Source organism: Cryptomeria japonica, chromosome 9, assembly GCF_030272615.1.
Source record: "Cryptomeria japonica chromosome 9, Sugi_1.0, whole genome shotgun sequence".
NCBI classification, from domain to species: Eukaryota; Viridiplantae; Streptophyta; class Pinopsida; order Cupressales; family Cupressaceae; genus Cryptomeria; species Cryptomeria japonica.
Genome location: NC_081413.1, coordinates 519338483 through 519353488, shown reverse-complemented (window position 1 = coordinate 519353488; position 15006 = coordinate 519338483). Strand labels below are relative to the sequence as shown.

General features: G+C 34.0%; 1 protein-coding gene across 1 annotated transcript in view; it reads right to left on the bottom strand.

Moving 5' to 3' along the window:
• LOC131066904 (actin-related protein 2) overlaps window positions 1-15006 on the bottom strand; it is a 167491-nt gene that overhangs the window by 61872 nt on the left and 90613 nt on the right. Inside the window, exons 3-10 of the mRNA XM_058001790.2 lie at window positions 12453-12587; window positions 12046-12117; window positions 11828-11906; window positions 11507-11556; window positions 6391-6494; window positions 6216-6284; window positions 6003-6066; window positions 3921-3989 (exon numbers count right to left, since the gene is read on the bottom strand). Of these exons, the coding sequence (XP_057857773.1) occupies window positions 3921-3989; window positions 6003-6066; window positions 6216-6284; window positions 6391-6494; window positions 11507-11556; window positions 11828-11906; window positions 12046-12117; window positions 12453-12587 (642 nt within the window). The remainder of the gene's footprint in view (window positions 1-3920; window positions 3990-6002; window positions 6067-6215; window positions 6285-6390; window positions 6495-11506; window positions 11557-11827; window positions 11907-12045; window positions 12118-12452; window positions 12588-15006) is intronic.

Sequence of the window (15006 nt, the reverse complement as noted above, 5' to 3'; positions counted from 1 at the left end):
ATCTAAATGAAACAATTATTATTATAAATTAATATAATCAACACATGATTATTTGAAATTATTAATATTTAGTTATTAAATATTATTATTAATATTTAGTTATTAAATATTATTATTAATATTTAGTTATTAAATATTATTATTAATATTTAATTACTAAATATTATTATTATTATTCACAAATTAATATTGAAAATTATTATACACAAATTATTTAGTAATATGTGAATCACATTTTATTATTAATAGAATTATTCACAATTTATTAATATTGAGCATTACCTCTATCAAAACTTGTTTATTACAAAATCACCGATCATATTAATGCATCGGGCTGTGTTTAATAATGACAAATTTAAATTAGAGAAGGCACAACTCAAGGGGAAGTCATATCCTTTAGGAAGGGTTGTGGCTTGTCAGGAAAATTAAATAACCTGACCACCTTCCTCCAGCAAGGCACACACAGAAAGAAGGAGAGACTCGGTGAAGGAAAATACCAGTGTCACGAACTTCTGGTTCCCATCCGAACAAACAAACAATTATAGAAAGCTCCTAGACAATACCGCGAAATACAAAAGATTAATATTCCGTGACTTTGGATAGCTTTATGCATAGTTGTCTTTCTGAAGACTATAGCTACGTGGACGATATATTGAAGGAAGTTATATGTGGCGTGAAGAGTATTTCATGATCCGTTGCCTATAGTTGACCGGCTTGAATAATAGTCACTGCCAGATGGAAGGATTTAATCGCAGGACCTTGTTTAATATGTTCCCCATAACATTAACAAATTATAATATTGACACAGGATTATTGTGAAGCAGTATATCGCACATGAACAACGATTGCTATCTCCAAATACAAGCACAAAGATATCATCCAAGATTTGCCGTGAAGAATAAAATGAGTTGAAACACCGCTGTTTATTATTAATAATTAATAATTAACACAGAAACTATTGGGTGGAGAGCATCCGATCTGACCTGGGCATCAGAATTAAAGTAAGGGAATTAAGAGGAGACTACAACAGATATTTATGTCCAGTACATGATCAGATTTAATTATTTTATTTGACTTAAGTAGCACTCAGAAAACACATATTAATTGAGCATCGTTTATAATTATCTTATGATGTGGAAGCTTGTTATAAAGGAAGGAGTACCACGTGGGGAGTCTTTGTTTTGACAAAGAAATCAGATTTGAGAAAAAGGAATTTCAGTAGAAACTCAGGTTTATTAATATTAGATTAAGCTTGCCAAGTGTTTTGTGGGCTCCACACAATAAATATTCATATTCCTATAATAAAGAATTCTCATTCAATGTACGGAAAGGTTTGGAGATTATTATTGTGTTTTAGCAGCAGGCTCCACTAAAGGGAATGGGACCCCTTTGAAGTCTTCTAATATGGGTTGAGGCTTTTATTTTAATCCCATTTAAACCTTGCAGATTATTGGTTAGGATTTGAACAATCAGCATTATCAAAAAGTCAACAATGGTTTAAGAGGAGTCAACAACATGTTGAAGATTGAAGATTTTTTTGTTTGGGAAAATTATTTGTGTTTTTCTCACCCATTCTTCACTAAATGTGAGATATCAATCAGATGGTCTTAAGGGAATGTCTACAATATAATAACATATAATTCAAATAAGAGAATCTATCAAAGATAAGTACCACTTTCCCAAACTAGCCTTAAAATTTTATGTTGTATATTATAATGAAATATATTCAAAATTAATAAAATTATATTTATAAATGTATTACAAATCTCATATTAAGTTGGAATTATTGTTTCAGGACTAAATTACTGCAAATCACAAAAGGGGACATTACAAGAAGTTTGGTGCACAACTCTGGAAATTTCAGATCAACATTCGTAGACGTAATGTTGAGAGTCTCTATGAAGTGCTCGTAGGATTTTGGTAGACTCTTCAAGGTTATGACTACCATATTCTCTTCCTCCATTTTCCGACCAATAGCTTCGAGCTTATCTCGAATGTCCTTAATCTTCATGAGATGCTCCTGTAAGGACATGCGTTCATCCATCATGATGGAGAACAACTGGTTCTTCAAGAAGAACGCTCGGCTTTTGTTGAATGTCTCATGCAACTCCTTCAGATGCTTCCAGATTTCTGAGGTTGATTTGCTAGAAGGAATCTGAGTTAACTGATCATCTATGATAGAGAGCTTAAGAAGCATGACAGCTTCTCGATTGCGATCATCAAATTTGTCCTGATCTGATCTGGTTGCAGTAGGACGAGATTCTTTGTCCAAAACAAGATCATCAAGGTGGCGATATTTGAAGATTGTCAGCATGCGTTGCTTCCAGGTGTTATAATTTTTGTCATTGAATCTTTGACTACCTTCCAACATTAAGCTGGTTAATGACGCCATCTTGCATGTTTTCCAATGCACAGAAAACAAGAAAATCTGAAAAGGCGTGAATCTGAAACAAAGATAGAATCAAGTACAAATTTCAAAAAAATGAAGTACAACTGGCACGGGACCCGGAAAAAACTGACGACCCAAAAAAATTCTTGAAAAACCCAAAAGGAATTTGGTGTCTGATTTCCGAAAGCAGCAAAAAACAGAGGGTTTTCGTCAAAACCCTAGCCGCAAGTCTAAATTTTTTTTTATTATTTTTAAATACCCAGAAGAAAATCTGTAGAGGGAAAAACGAAAAAATCGTGCAGGCCACACACGTTGAGGAAAAGGAAATCCACCGCCTAAAATACGTCGGGCAAAAATTTGCAGAAATCGCGATCTAGCACCGAGAACAAGACACAAAATCGTGTTGCGTCACAGAGAGCGGATACGCGAACAAACGGGGAGTCGCGACCAAGTGCAAAGAAGAAAAATCACGTGCGGACGAAGGAAATCCGCTGCCAAAAAAAGGAGATCCGTTGCACGAAAAAACACAAGCTTCTGCTGTCGCGTCATTTTTTTTAAAAAACCTTTCAAAAAAGCACGAACTTGAAGAAATCACGATTTAAAAAGACGCGTCGCGGAATGGACACAAGCACGGGCACAGAAAAGAGCACAGAAAATTGCCTAGGAAGTCACATCGGGCAAGGAGAGCCGAACAAAGGCAGAGAAATCGCAGAAAACCTTGAAGAAGAAATCAAAACGCAAACCCTAGGTCATAAACCAGATACAGAAGAGTTTGAAGTTGCAAAGAATCTCGTCACACAGATGAAGCCGCGATTTTCAGAAATTTTTTTAGACACAGATTGTTTTTCAAATTTCTTAAAAAATTATTTTCAAATTTTTCGAAAAAACAAAACTATTAACGAGCCTACTCTGATACCATATTACGAATGTAATTGGTAAAAAAACTTGATCAATTATTATTTATAGAAGCCGTAGCTTATAAAGAATTAAAGAATTACACAACGAGCAAGTTTCTAAAAAGAAACTGCTGAAAGATCGGAAACACGATCTTACCTAAATAATTACATAAAATACATTATTGACCATTAACAAAATATACACTAAAGTGTTATTCTAATAATGGAAAAAGGCAGCTAGGGAGCCTCCTTTGAATCTCTATGTAGACAATCATACCTTCAAGATTTAATAGTAGACCTGACATCTAAAAATAAAATTTCCATTTGAGAACAAATCATATCCCTTCTAAGCAACATGCATGAAGGTAAAAGGATAAAGCCTCATATGGGAAATCCTAACAGCAAACGCAGAAATTATAGTTTTTGGCCTTGGTATAGGATGAGTGAGACTAATCTATGAGTTCTTTGTACCTCCTTGAGAGAATTGTAAGTTTAAGTATAGGAAGACACATTATCAATATGAATTATAGAGTACAGTCAACTTACAAGAAACATTAAAGCAAAAGGTAGATTAGCTTCTTTGATTTTAAATTTAAGCCTAGCTGTTGGAACAAAAAGGGAAAATGGAATCTTACTGGGGAGAAAAGAGCTTCGGGCGCTTGAAAACGTTCAGTGCCGATCTTTATCACCCGTCCATCTGGCAGCTGGTCAAAATTTTGTGTTACTCCAAATAAAAAACATACAAAGAACAATAAATGTGAAACATACGTAGTTGAACATAAAATAATAATTTTTAGTCAGATAAAAATTAAAATGATTGAAAATTACGTATCTGAATGATATAAAAGGCCAAACAATAAGGATTTTATGTATTCCATTTTGATTCATAATTAAAATAATTCCATACTCAAAATGCATATTTGTTAGAGAGAATCAACAAATTAATATCACAAGTTGTTATACCTACATGAGAAGGGTATGAATGTGTAAACTTGGAGTCAAGGCAAGTTAATTATTTTGGAAAATTGTATTAAGTTTATTGTTCCTGCTAACATGCTAATTAATCTCATCCACCAAGAGGTTATTGGAATCTAAATTTTGATGAAGCATTAAGAGGAAACACTGGCAAAGCAGGAGTTCACTGTATTGTTTGTAATGAGCAAGTCCCCTTCATGGATGCAGGGACTGCTTATCAAGGTTGCAACACTAACAACGAGGCCACAACCACTGCTCTCATTAAAGATTTAAATCTAAATAGATCTCATCTCACATCAAATCGCATAGCTGAACGAGACTCAAATAATCATCAATGCAATGTTAAGAGGAGATGCTCCCAACCAGAAACTCAATAGCCTACTAAGGGAAGCTAGATGATTAGCATTGACCTTTGAATCAACATCCTATCTCAATATCACTCAATAGTAAAATATGTCACATTTAATAAATGTAAGCGCAGGTGATTTTACTAAAATTATAGTAAACTCAAATGACATTTATTAATCATGTGACTTTATTAGGGAGAGGTTATACTAGAATTAAAGTATCTGATATAATTGACAAGAACGTAATGGTTGCATTCTCTACAAATAAATTTTTTCTCTTTTCTACGATTTAATTTCTGACTTACTATAAGTGAATTTCACAAAAATAAGGAAAGTCATATAGAATGTACAATGAGAAAAAGATGTGTACCCTAATAATAGAACCAACAGGTATGTAGGAGAGCTAGAGATGTATGAAATACACATGAAGTTCGAAATGTGAGGATTACAGTATTGCCATAGCTTAAACCACTATTGAAAGGTGGCATATGACATTCAATGTCGGCACCCAAGTTGCAATTAGATTCAATAATTCATACCCCCAAGCACTAAAAATATCCATCCGACCCAAAAAAACATATAAGGCCTGTTAAATAATTAGAATAAACACATAGCCTAATGGCTTTTAGACAAAAACTCTTCAAAGGATTGTTGGATGAACCCTCTTAGATCTGAGGCAAACTAATAAATCTTTCGAAGCCCCTTCAATTAAGGCAAATAAAGAGTACCTCCTAGAAATAGCCAAATGTATGCTCTTAGATCAGTGGAGGAAAGTAACATGCCTGATTATAATAAAAATCAGGGAGGTAAGTAATGTGCCTGATTAAAACAATAGGAGAGTATTTAGCATAGACTTCATACAACTTCCAAGGAACCATGCATTTTAGGGTTTTCCATGATAGTATTACCAAATTTAAACTCATAATTTAAAATCTATGCAAAAATATTCTGGTATACATGTTCAAATCATTTCTGATATAAACTTACCTGTCCTTGACAAATATCTCAGATTTTTTCTTTAAGCACATTGCTTCACAACGTATAGTGAAAATACAGAAGAATAATAGCATATACAGTAGAGAAATACCTTAATAATCAATATTCCAAGTGAAAATCACAAGAAGATCATTATTGCCTCAAGTTTATTAATCTTTGGGTTGTTATACTGCTGTAATAGAGTTGTTATGCTGCTTAAGAATTCAGTGTACATGTAAGAGTACTGCATCAGATATCAAATGGCTGAGTCAAAGCTATTATCAGTTTGACGTCAACATATGATGCCAGCAGTAGCATTCGATGAAGGATAAATGACCATGTCAAAAATCAAAGGGGCTTTCAGGGAAAAGTTATCATACAAGGAAACAAATAAAAATTAGTGAACTCTTAGCAACTCACCGTATAGTTCTTTACCAGGATAGTTGTTTCCAGTCCTAATTGATACTCACGCTTGTAGTCATAACTGCAAGAAACCCGTTGAGTGTGTTATTGTACATAACTTAATCATTTTCCCAAGCAATTAATTAGCCCCCATGATGCATCAAATGCTCCTAATCTACCAGCCCCCATCAAATAGTTAACAGGAAAGAAGTGCAGCGTGAAGAAACCCACCTAACATAGCAAAGTTGTTCCTTTATTTCCCTAACAGTCTCAAAATCTGCAGTTCTATTTAACGCATATCTGAAAAAAAAACATGCCATCTTAAGCTGCAATCTCTGTAAGCAAACAGTCGAAAGAAGATATTTCAATTTGTAATTTCAAAATATCTGAGAAAAGAGCTTCTCACCCACGACGAAGAAGAAGATCTAAAAGATATGAGGTAATATGACGACCAGCTATGTTCATGCGTTTTGTGAGATGTGGGAAGGAATATCCATCAACAACAGGTACCTGAGAAGACATTTTGAATAGATAAAGTGATTTAAATCAGTCAACCAGAAATGATGTCCACGAGAGAACCAAAGACAAGATAAAGAAGGAATTTAAATCCAAATATCAATATTTTACTTAGAAGCATGTCACAAAGATTTTGTAATTTTACATCCATAAACAATGCACATTATGTAAAATGCATTTGAAAAAACTGTGCAGGAGATTTTGCATAAACTTTTGAGATTATACTATGAGTATGATTCATCATCACGATGTAACAAGATCAATCAAAATTGAAAATGAAAACTCTTTTTTTATAGTACTTATGATGCCAAAAGATGGTCACATAGGTAAAGTCAAAAAATGAATGACAAAGTAAATGATCTAGTCGATATTGACATAAATAGAAAGTTTCATTTATTTAGCAATAGGTTTATTGAACATAGCAGAGCTGCTCATTTATTTCCATGAGTTTTGAAATCTGTGGTTCTATTTAATGCATATCTGAAAAATCATTCCATCTTATTAATCTGGATTTCCTCTATTTACATAAGTAAAAAGTCAGATGATGATATTTCATTTTAAAATGTCAAAATATGTGATAAAAGAGGTTCTCCCCCACAGTGAAGAAAAACTGAAAGATGTATGGTAATATAACGAACAGTTTTGTTAATTCATTTTGTAACACGTCGAAAGTGATATCCATCAACAAAGGAACCTGAAAGGGCATTTTAAAAAAAAAATGACTGGTGTGCCATATCGACAAACATATGATTTAGGCTAGCTTTTCTCTGTTGGGTTGGTTATTGATGAAACAATGGCTGATAGTGACAATCCTTCCTCTAACCTATTTTATCTACATATTGAGATCTCTATTTAGCTGCAGGTAGATTTATGGATCCATCTAGATTTCTCCATTGATGCAAGCGTGGAAGGTTTAAAATAAGGCCTTGAGGAGAGGTAGAAAAATAAGTTCCAGAATATGTCTAAGAAGGAGTGCTCTGTTAACAAATATATAGATGAACTTTCCTTGTGGAGATCAAACTGATTGGACACCTTTAAAAATGACAGCCCTCAGCTGGAGCACACATGTTTCAATCCTTGTTTGGCGGTGGATTCTAATTTTAGCAAAAGTCAGAGCACGGGATCCTTTCTTTCAATTCTTTTGCTCTCATGGCTTCCAACGATTTGGTAAGGGTTGGCGGAAGACAATGTTTTTTCTTTAAAGGTCCATAATCTCCCCTCTTTTGCATCCCTTTGCTCTCCCTCCCATTTTATTGAATCTGTGATAAGCGTTCCAGCATGCCCCTCTTAGGTGGCTCCAACTGTTTTTTTGAAAAAATTATCCTGCAAGAACACTGGTGAGGTTGTGGAAAAGAATGGTTAGCAAGTGTAGTTCTGAAATTATGCAGCCTATAACTGCAGGTAAATATGCACATTTTGTCTTATGGGTCTTTCTACTGTAGGTATTTTGATATGTAAGAACTGTTTAGATGAAGTAAAGCATTTTAAGAATAATAACTTAATTCCTATTAATTCTATTAAATACTTGCTCTTTCATTAAATATTCTATTGATTTTGTTAATCAGTGGAGGTTGGTCAGTTCTCAACCTTGAGGGAACTGGAAAGGTTAGTGTAGATAAGTGTTGACAAGGGTTTGGGAGGAACCCAGGTGCTTGTGTTGAAGATAATATAAGGCACGACAGCAAAACAAATTCTGGAAGAGGCAATTGGAGGAGGTCGATGGATCAAGAAGCATTCAGTCCTCAAGAAGTGGGGAGAACTGCACATAGGGCAAAATTCGGTAGAGGTTGGCTCATCCCAGCTCTTAGGCTTGATGTTGGAAGAGGTGAAGGAAGAAGCATAACTTTCTTTCCTAAAGCCTATCCAAGTGTTGAGGGTCATCGAGGTTCAATCATCAGTTGAAAGAATTGTTCTACCACTCGGCCCTTGTTTGTTAGTGTTAAGCTCTCAATTTTTTCTAGGTGGGATGTCTAATGCAGGAGCATCCTCAACCAACCAACAATCTTGTGTCAACCCAAAATATTATCCACTTTCAATAGTCAAGTTCTAACTCTATGAGTTTGGAGATGCTTATGCAGAAGCACGAGAAGGTTCTAAGCTAGCATCTATGATATGCTTATTCACAAAGAGTTTCTTCCAATTCGATTTCCAGCAATGACAGTTTATTCTACATGGTAACACTAACAATCTCATAGTGTCTAAATTTCTGTGGCCACCAAGAGTTCTTTTATCTTCATAACATTGTCCTATAATTCATATTTCATGTTGTATGTGTGAACTAACGTCTTAAAGAACAAAATTCAAGTATACACTTTAGTTTAGATTTTCAAATTCAAAACTTATTAAGCCTGAAGAAATGGTTTATTTGCTGATTGCTACTGCCAACAATGGATTTCCTACAAATTTCAAACCCTAACTGCTGCTGGTTGGTGAATTTGGCACCACAGGTGTCACCAAGATGGTACGGCTGGCTCAAGAAATGCTGTGGCTGCCTTATTTGCCTTCAAGAAACTGATAAATCTGCTGTCCTAAGTCTGAAACTTCTGCTGTAAGTCTAAAATTGATGCACAAACAGGAATTTGGGATGGATTCCTCAATCTTGTGAGTTGGGGTTGCGTCCAAGCTCACCTATATCTGAGGAGTTTTCATTTCTCAAAGTAGATCTGCTACTGTTCCAAATTGCAGAGCTGCAAATCCCAAATGATTCGATAAAAAAAATTGATGATAAGAATACCAAAAGATGGTCGTACAACTTTTTTATGCTTCCCATAATTCTAACACCCAACTTAGGGTTTTCTCATGCCAAATTCCAAAGGAATATTCCTTCACTGAGGCATTCAATATGAAGGTCTAATTTATCATTGAATTTTGCCCACCTTTTTAAAACAATCTTGCCTAGGTAGGCGTGCCAAGGTGACTTTAAGATTTTTAAGTTGAAATTAAATACTCTTCCTTTATAAAGTTACTTTTATGAATATTTCTATTTTTAGAATAAAGTATCTTTATAATGAAATATCATAAAGTAAATATGAAATAAGCTATCAAAGGCCAAAAATGGCTAAGTATGAATTCCCCTTGGTAGCACTGACATCTCCTATCCACTGAATTCGTCTACGGAGATGAATGACAGGAAAATCTATACTCTTGAGTGATCACTAGGGAGGTGGGGACATTACAAACAACTTAAGTTTCCCATGCCATGCATGGGGTGGTAGATAACTATGCCAAATATTTCGGGTTGTTTTAGTTCTCCTTAGGGTCAATAAGTGTAAATTTGGAATGATGCGCCAAATCAAGAGGGTCATCCTAAGCTTGGTAGATGATAAAAGGTTCTAATTGAAGAAACAAGAGGTGTATAAAGATGCATCACTAGAATTCATTTTGAGGTATCTAGGGCTCTTGAAATCATTAGATCTTGATGATCTTTGTAATTTCTAATATTCAGCATTGCAACAAAATGTTGCCATGTATGTCATGTTGTAAGCATTAATTCTTGAATAATAAAACATATTTGTGTTGCTATAATTCGTCTCCATATTTTGCATCATTTGTGTGCCTTGAGCTGAACTGCTTGGTTTGAAAAACCTAAATTGGACTATCAAACCTTCCCTACATCACATTGCCTCCGGCATTGGCGAATATGTTTATGAGATACTTTGCAAGTTTTTAGGGAAAACAATCAATGCCTTCCTTTCTATAAAAACCTAGGTGGCCATTGTGTTATGTGGATAATACTTACCAAGTCAGCACCATGGTCTTGATGATTTGGACGAGTTCCATTTCCATTTAAACAACATTGTGGATGGTATTAACTATTACAATAAGCTTAAGAATGATGGCAAATCACCTTTGCTCAATGTTCACCCCTCAAGAAAACCTTATGGGTTTTTGTCACATCACTCAAGTGTATCACAAAGCTACACATGCAGACCTTACCTACATGCTTCTTCTCATTATCAGCCAAGCTAAAAAGCATGTTTTCTAAACGAACTAACTGCTAAAACTTTTCACATTTAAGATGAGGATTGTAGAGAAAAGAAAATACTTTTAACTTGATTTTTCGAGATGAATGGATATATTAACAAACAAACTGCAAAAGCATTCAAACAAGACAGGAGACATGATGGAAATCAGAATCTAAAGGATTTTATAGGTACCCATATTGTGTTCTTTAATTGAATTGAAAGGGTGTCTCCAACAGGATTTAAAAAATACAAAAAAGAAAGTGCATCAAGATGAATTTCAAACCTAATAGCAAATGAACAAAATTTATCAATTCTAGAAATGGTCACAAGTACCATTTCTTTTGATTTGAGAGTTAATATAGTTGAAAGTTCATGTGTGGTGCCATACATTGAAGGATCTTGTCGCTCAAACAATATGGGGAACAACGGACAAAGTGCAGACATAAAATATGATATATTAGTAGATCATCAATGAGAAATAATTCATTGATTACAAGGTACAATAGTTAAACTGAAGAATCAAAAATCTTATCTGTACAGAATTACTATTTTCAAAGATTCTTAAGTGAAGCTATTGAAATTAGCAACCACTATGATGATATAAATAAACACAAACGGTTGAATTTAAGCCATTTGTGGTATCCTCTGATTAACTTGATTTAAAAAGATCCATAGCGAAAAAGATAATTGCAAAATTAATGGAAAAAACTTAAATCAATATTGACTAGGACAATTTTGTGTCATTCGTTCTTTCCCAAGGTGATCCCCTTTTGGCAATTGTAGATATTGTAAGTTGAGAACTATCATCCACAATCTTCACTTATCTTTTTACATCCTAACTATAGATCATAAAGAATGATCCAAAATGTTGATGCAAGATGTTCTACATTGTCTTTTACCAAATAATTTCACTTAATTTCTAGGACTATGAAAAGCTCATTTTCTTACTATATATATATTAATAACTGTCCAAACAATTGTACTAATATGTTTGATATCTTGATTTACAGACATTGTCCAGCACTTAAGCAAAATACTCACCACATGAGTCACACCATCACCAGAATCAATAACTAGACCAGTCAACAGCCCTGCATATATTTCAAGAAGGGCACGTGAAACATGATATTTACCCATCTGAGCAACATGTATCCAATTTGGTGTGCTTTCATAAAACATACTTGCATTTATATTATTCAGAATTTAAAATCCTTTATGTCAGACTTTGGATTCCCTGTGCATTACGTCATAATAAAATCATTTGAAAGCAAAAACACAAGAACCTTAGATAAACATTGGCTCCCACAAAATGGAAAGGAATGGTATAAGATGCAATCCACGCTATCAATAGGTACACAGTACCTTGAGCATACAGTGTCAGAACAGCTTGAATCTGAATGTAAACACCTGCAAAGTCATACTTCTCAAACATTGTTTCAATCTGCAAATATTAAAAAGTTAAAATTAGGTGAAGGCAGAAATTTCAGCAAACATCATAAAATAGTTTAAAATTAGTTAGTTCTCTCCTTGAAAATGTTATTAAAATTGGAACTCGTGAATAATAGCATTCAAAAATATACCATTTTTTCACGGTTTTTAGAAGGATTAAGAGGTGGATCTGTCAGTAAAATCTTACACTCTGCTGGGTCAATCTGCAGCCACCATCAAATTCATATGCATAGGGCATCCACATGTATAGAAAGAAACAATGCAAGAAATTACTTAACTATGAATGACAATTTCACCAATGAGAGTTGTAGAGATACCACCACCAAAGAGATATAAAACTCAAAAAAAGTATTGAAGCACATTTCAATCATGAGTATGACGTCTACAATGAAATATACTTTAGTGCAAAAACAAAAAATTTAGAATTAGTGAACAAATATTTTTATTTTTATTGGAAATCAAAGTATTCTTTGGGCATATATATATATATATATATTACATAGACAGGTAGATAGAGAGATAGCTTTGTTTTACTCACCCTCAACTCATTATAAAAAGCATGATCCCAGATATGGCCCATATCATCCCAATTTTGGATGATGCCATTATTAACAGGATAAGAGATTTCAAGCTGGTGGCGAAGACTTGCGCATGCTTCCCCTACAACAATGTTCTGAAACACATCTTATTAGTATTGTTTCAGCAGACTACAAAAGAGCAGTTGCATATAATTATAAAAATTAAACTCAAAGTGAAATGCTTCCAACTATTATTACATTACAAATAAAATTATAGTTAACTACAACTTATGAACATGACCTCTCCCATTTGCAAAAGGAAAGAATACCTTGATATAACCCAAGTAAGCCATGATACAATAATGACCTCTGTCCATAATAAATCACTCAGTTCTTCAAAAAATACATTTCAAAAAATATACAGCAAATTTGATGTGTTATTTAAAATATATTATAATATTGGAAAACAAATGAAGGAATAGTTCATTTCTAAAATAAACAATAATCCACATACTCATTACAGCTCAAACAAAAAAAAAATTAATATAAAAAACATTCCTATGAGAAAAAACGATTTGTTAGTCAAGTCACCTTTCAGAATAACATTATACGATACATCGATATATATATGTAACATAATACAAACTCGTTATAGCATGGAAGTGAATATAAACAGTATAAAAAAAATAACAACAATAACCATGACCTTGTCCTTTCAAGAATCATTTTTTTTGTCATACCTGTTGTCGCAACAAGGGGTTAGTGACAAATTCACTTTGAATGACCTTTTTCTTCACAATTTGTCTAGGTGCCTACCCCGTGTCTGTGGTAGGTTTGTAAGTTCTATTCTAATACAGAGAAGACCAAACAAAAATGATTTACTTGGATAATTTTACATGGAAGTATTATGTGTTTGTGACCATAGCAAGAACATACTTAAGAATCAAAATTGTGTGCAAAGACTTATAACTGACTGTTCTGGTTGTGAAAATGAATTTGATGGTCCATGCTCTAATGCCATCTATGACTTAAGGAAGAACCCAAATACATTTGTTGCAAGTCTTCCAAACAATCCTTTCAAAAGAATGCAAATGATTGTCTGGAAATCTATCCATTTTTTATGCTTTTACTCATTTTCTCCCCCTAAAAGATGAAATTTATAAAACAATCAAGCACGTCCTTTAGAGAAGCTCTATCCACATTCAATGCCTCACCTTTGCCACGCCCCTATTTCTGAAACTAGCATTTAAAGCATCTACTTCACATTTACGATGAAACTGTTGTTTGCATTATTTGACCATGGGACAAACAAGCCTGTCAAATTTGGCCAAGCATCACCTCAAAGGCAACATGTCATGATGATTGAACAAGTTAGTGATGATAAGGGTTATCTTTGGCATTGCAATTAGTAACAAAACAAGTATAAGAGCTCATATAGTCAAGTGAAAGCAAACATGTGTGCAATTGCTGGCTAAAGAATCAAAAATTGTGATGGGTAAAACAAAGATGGCTTGTCAAAGTAGCGAGTTCTTGTTTGCAGTTTATATCAAAAAGCAAGAAGCAGCAAATAGTGCAACCATAGAGCAAAATCCAGATCCCATTTTTTGGGCAGCAAGGGATTATGCAAACCATCTCCTCCTCTCTAATAGTGGCAGCTACCACACATCCTTTCATTGTGACACCATCTTTCCAAGCAAACAACAGCCCCTTTCTTTCCTACAAAACAACCACTCAAAATGCAAGCCTATTAGAAAGGCCATTTCAAATTGAGGCAAGGGACATAGCAAATGAACACATAGCATCTTGCATTATGCCAATGGGCTTCCTTACAACCTTGTCAAATCACCATTTTGGCAAAATATGATGACAACAATTAGTTAGGTACCTCCATGTTATACAATTCCAAGCTATGAATAGTTGCCCACCACCTTACAGGCAAAGGAAAAAGATTTTGTCCAGACATCACAACAAGCAATCAAGGATTCATGGACTGAAAGGGGAATGTCCATTTTTAATACAGGAAAAGGTTGCAAATTCAGACACCTAATTAACATCATTGCAGTGTGCCTTGAAGGAGCAAAGTTTTCGAAGGTAGTTGATTATGAGGAGAAAATGAAGGATGCCAACAACATTGCCAGTATCTTTGTAATGTTAATTGAGATGATAGGCTCTCAAAACATTGTCTGAGAAGTTTATCAATGGAGGTAAGATATAAGTACATATTTTAGGCAGCGTGTGTCATCCACTCATTCAACTTGGTTATGCAAAAGCTTGGCAAGGAAATTGAGTGCATCAAAGAAATCTACCCCAAAGCTAGGAAGATGCAGGTGTCTCTAATTAATCATCATGTCAAAAGCCACCTTCAAGTCCATTTCCAATTTGGAGCTGTTAAAGGTAAGTTTCTGAAATTTCAATATTTTATTTTTTCAATTTAATTTAGATTTTCTATAATATTTTATTTATATCACCTACTTTTTTAATTTGTTTTAACATTTTTACACCATACTAAGTTGTTGAGACTTGATTCACTGTAATATCCCCACTTTGAAATAGAATTTAATAATAAATAATAAT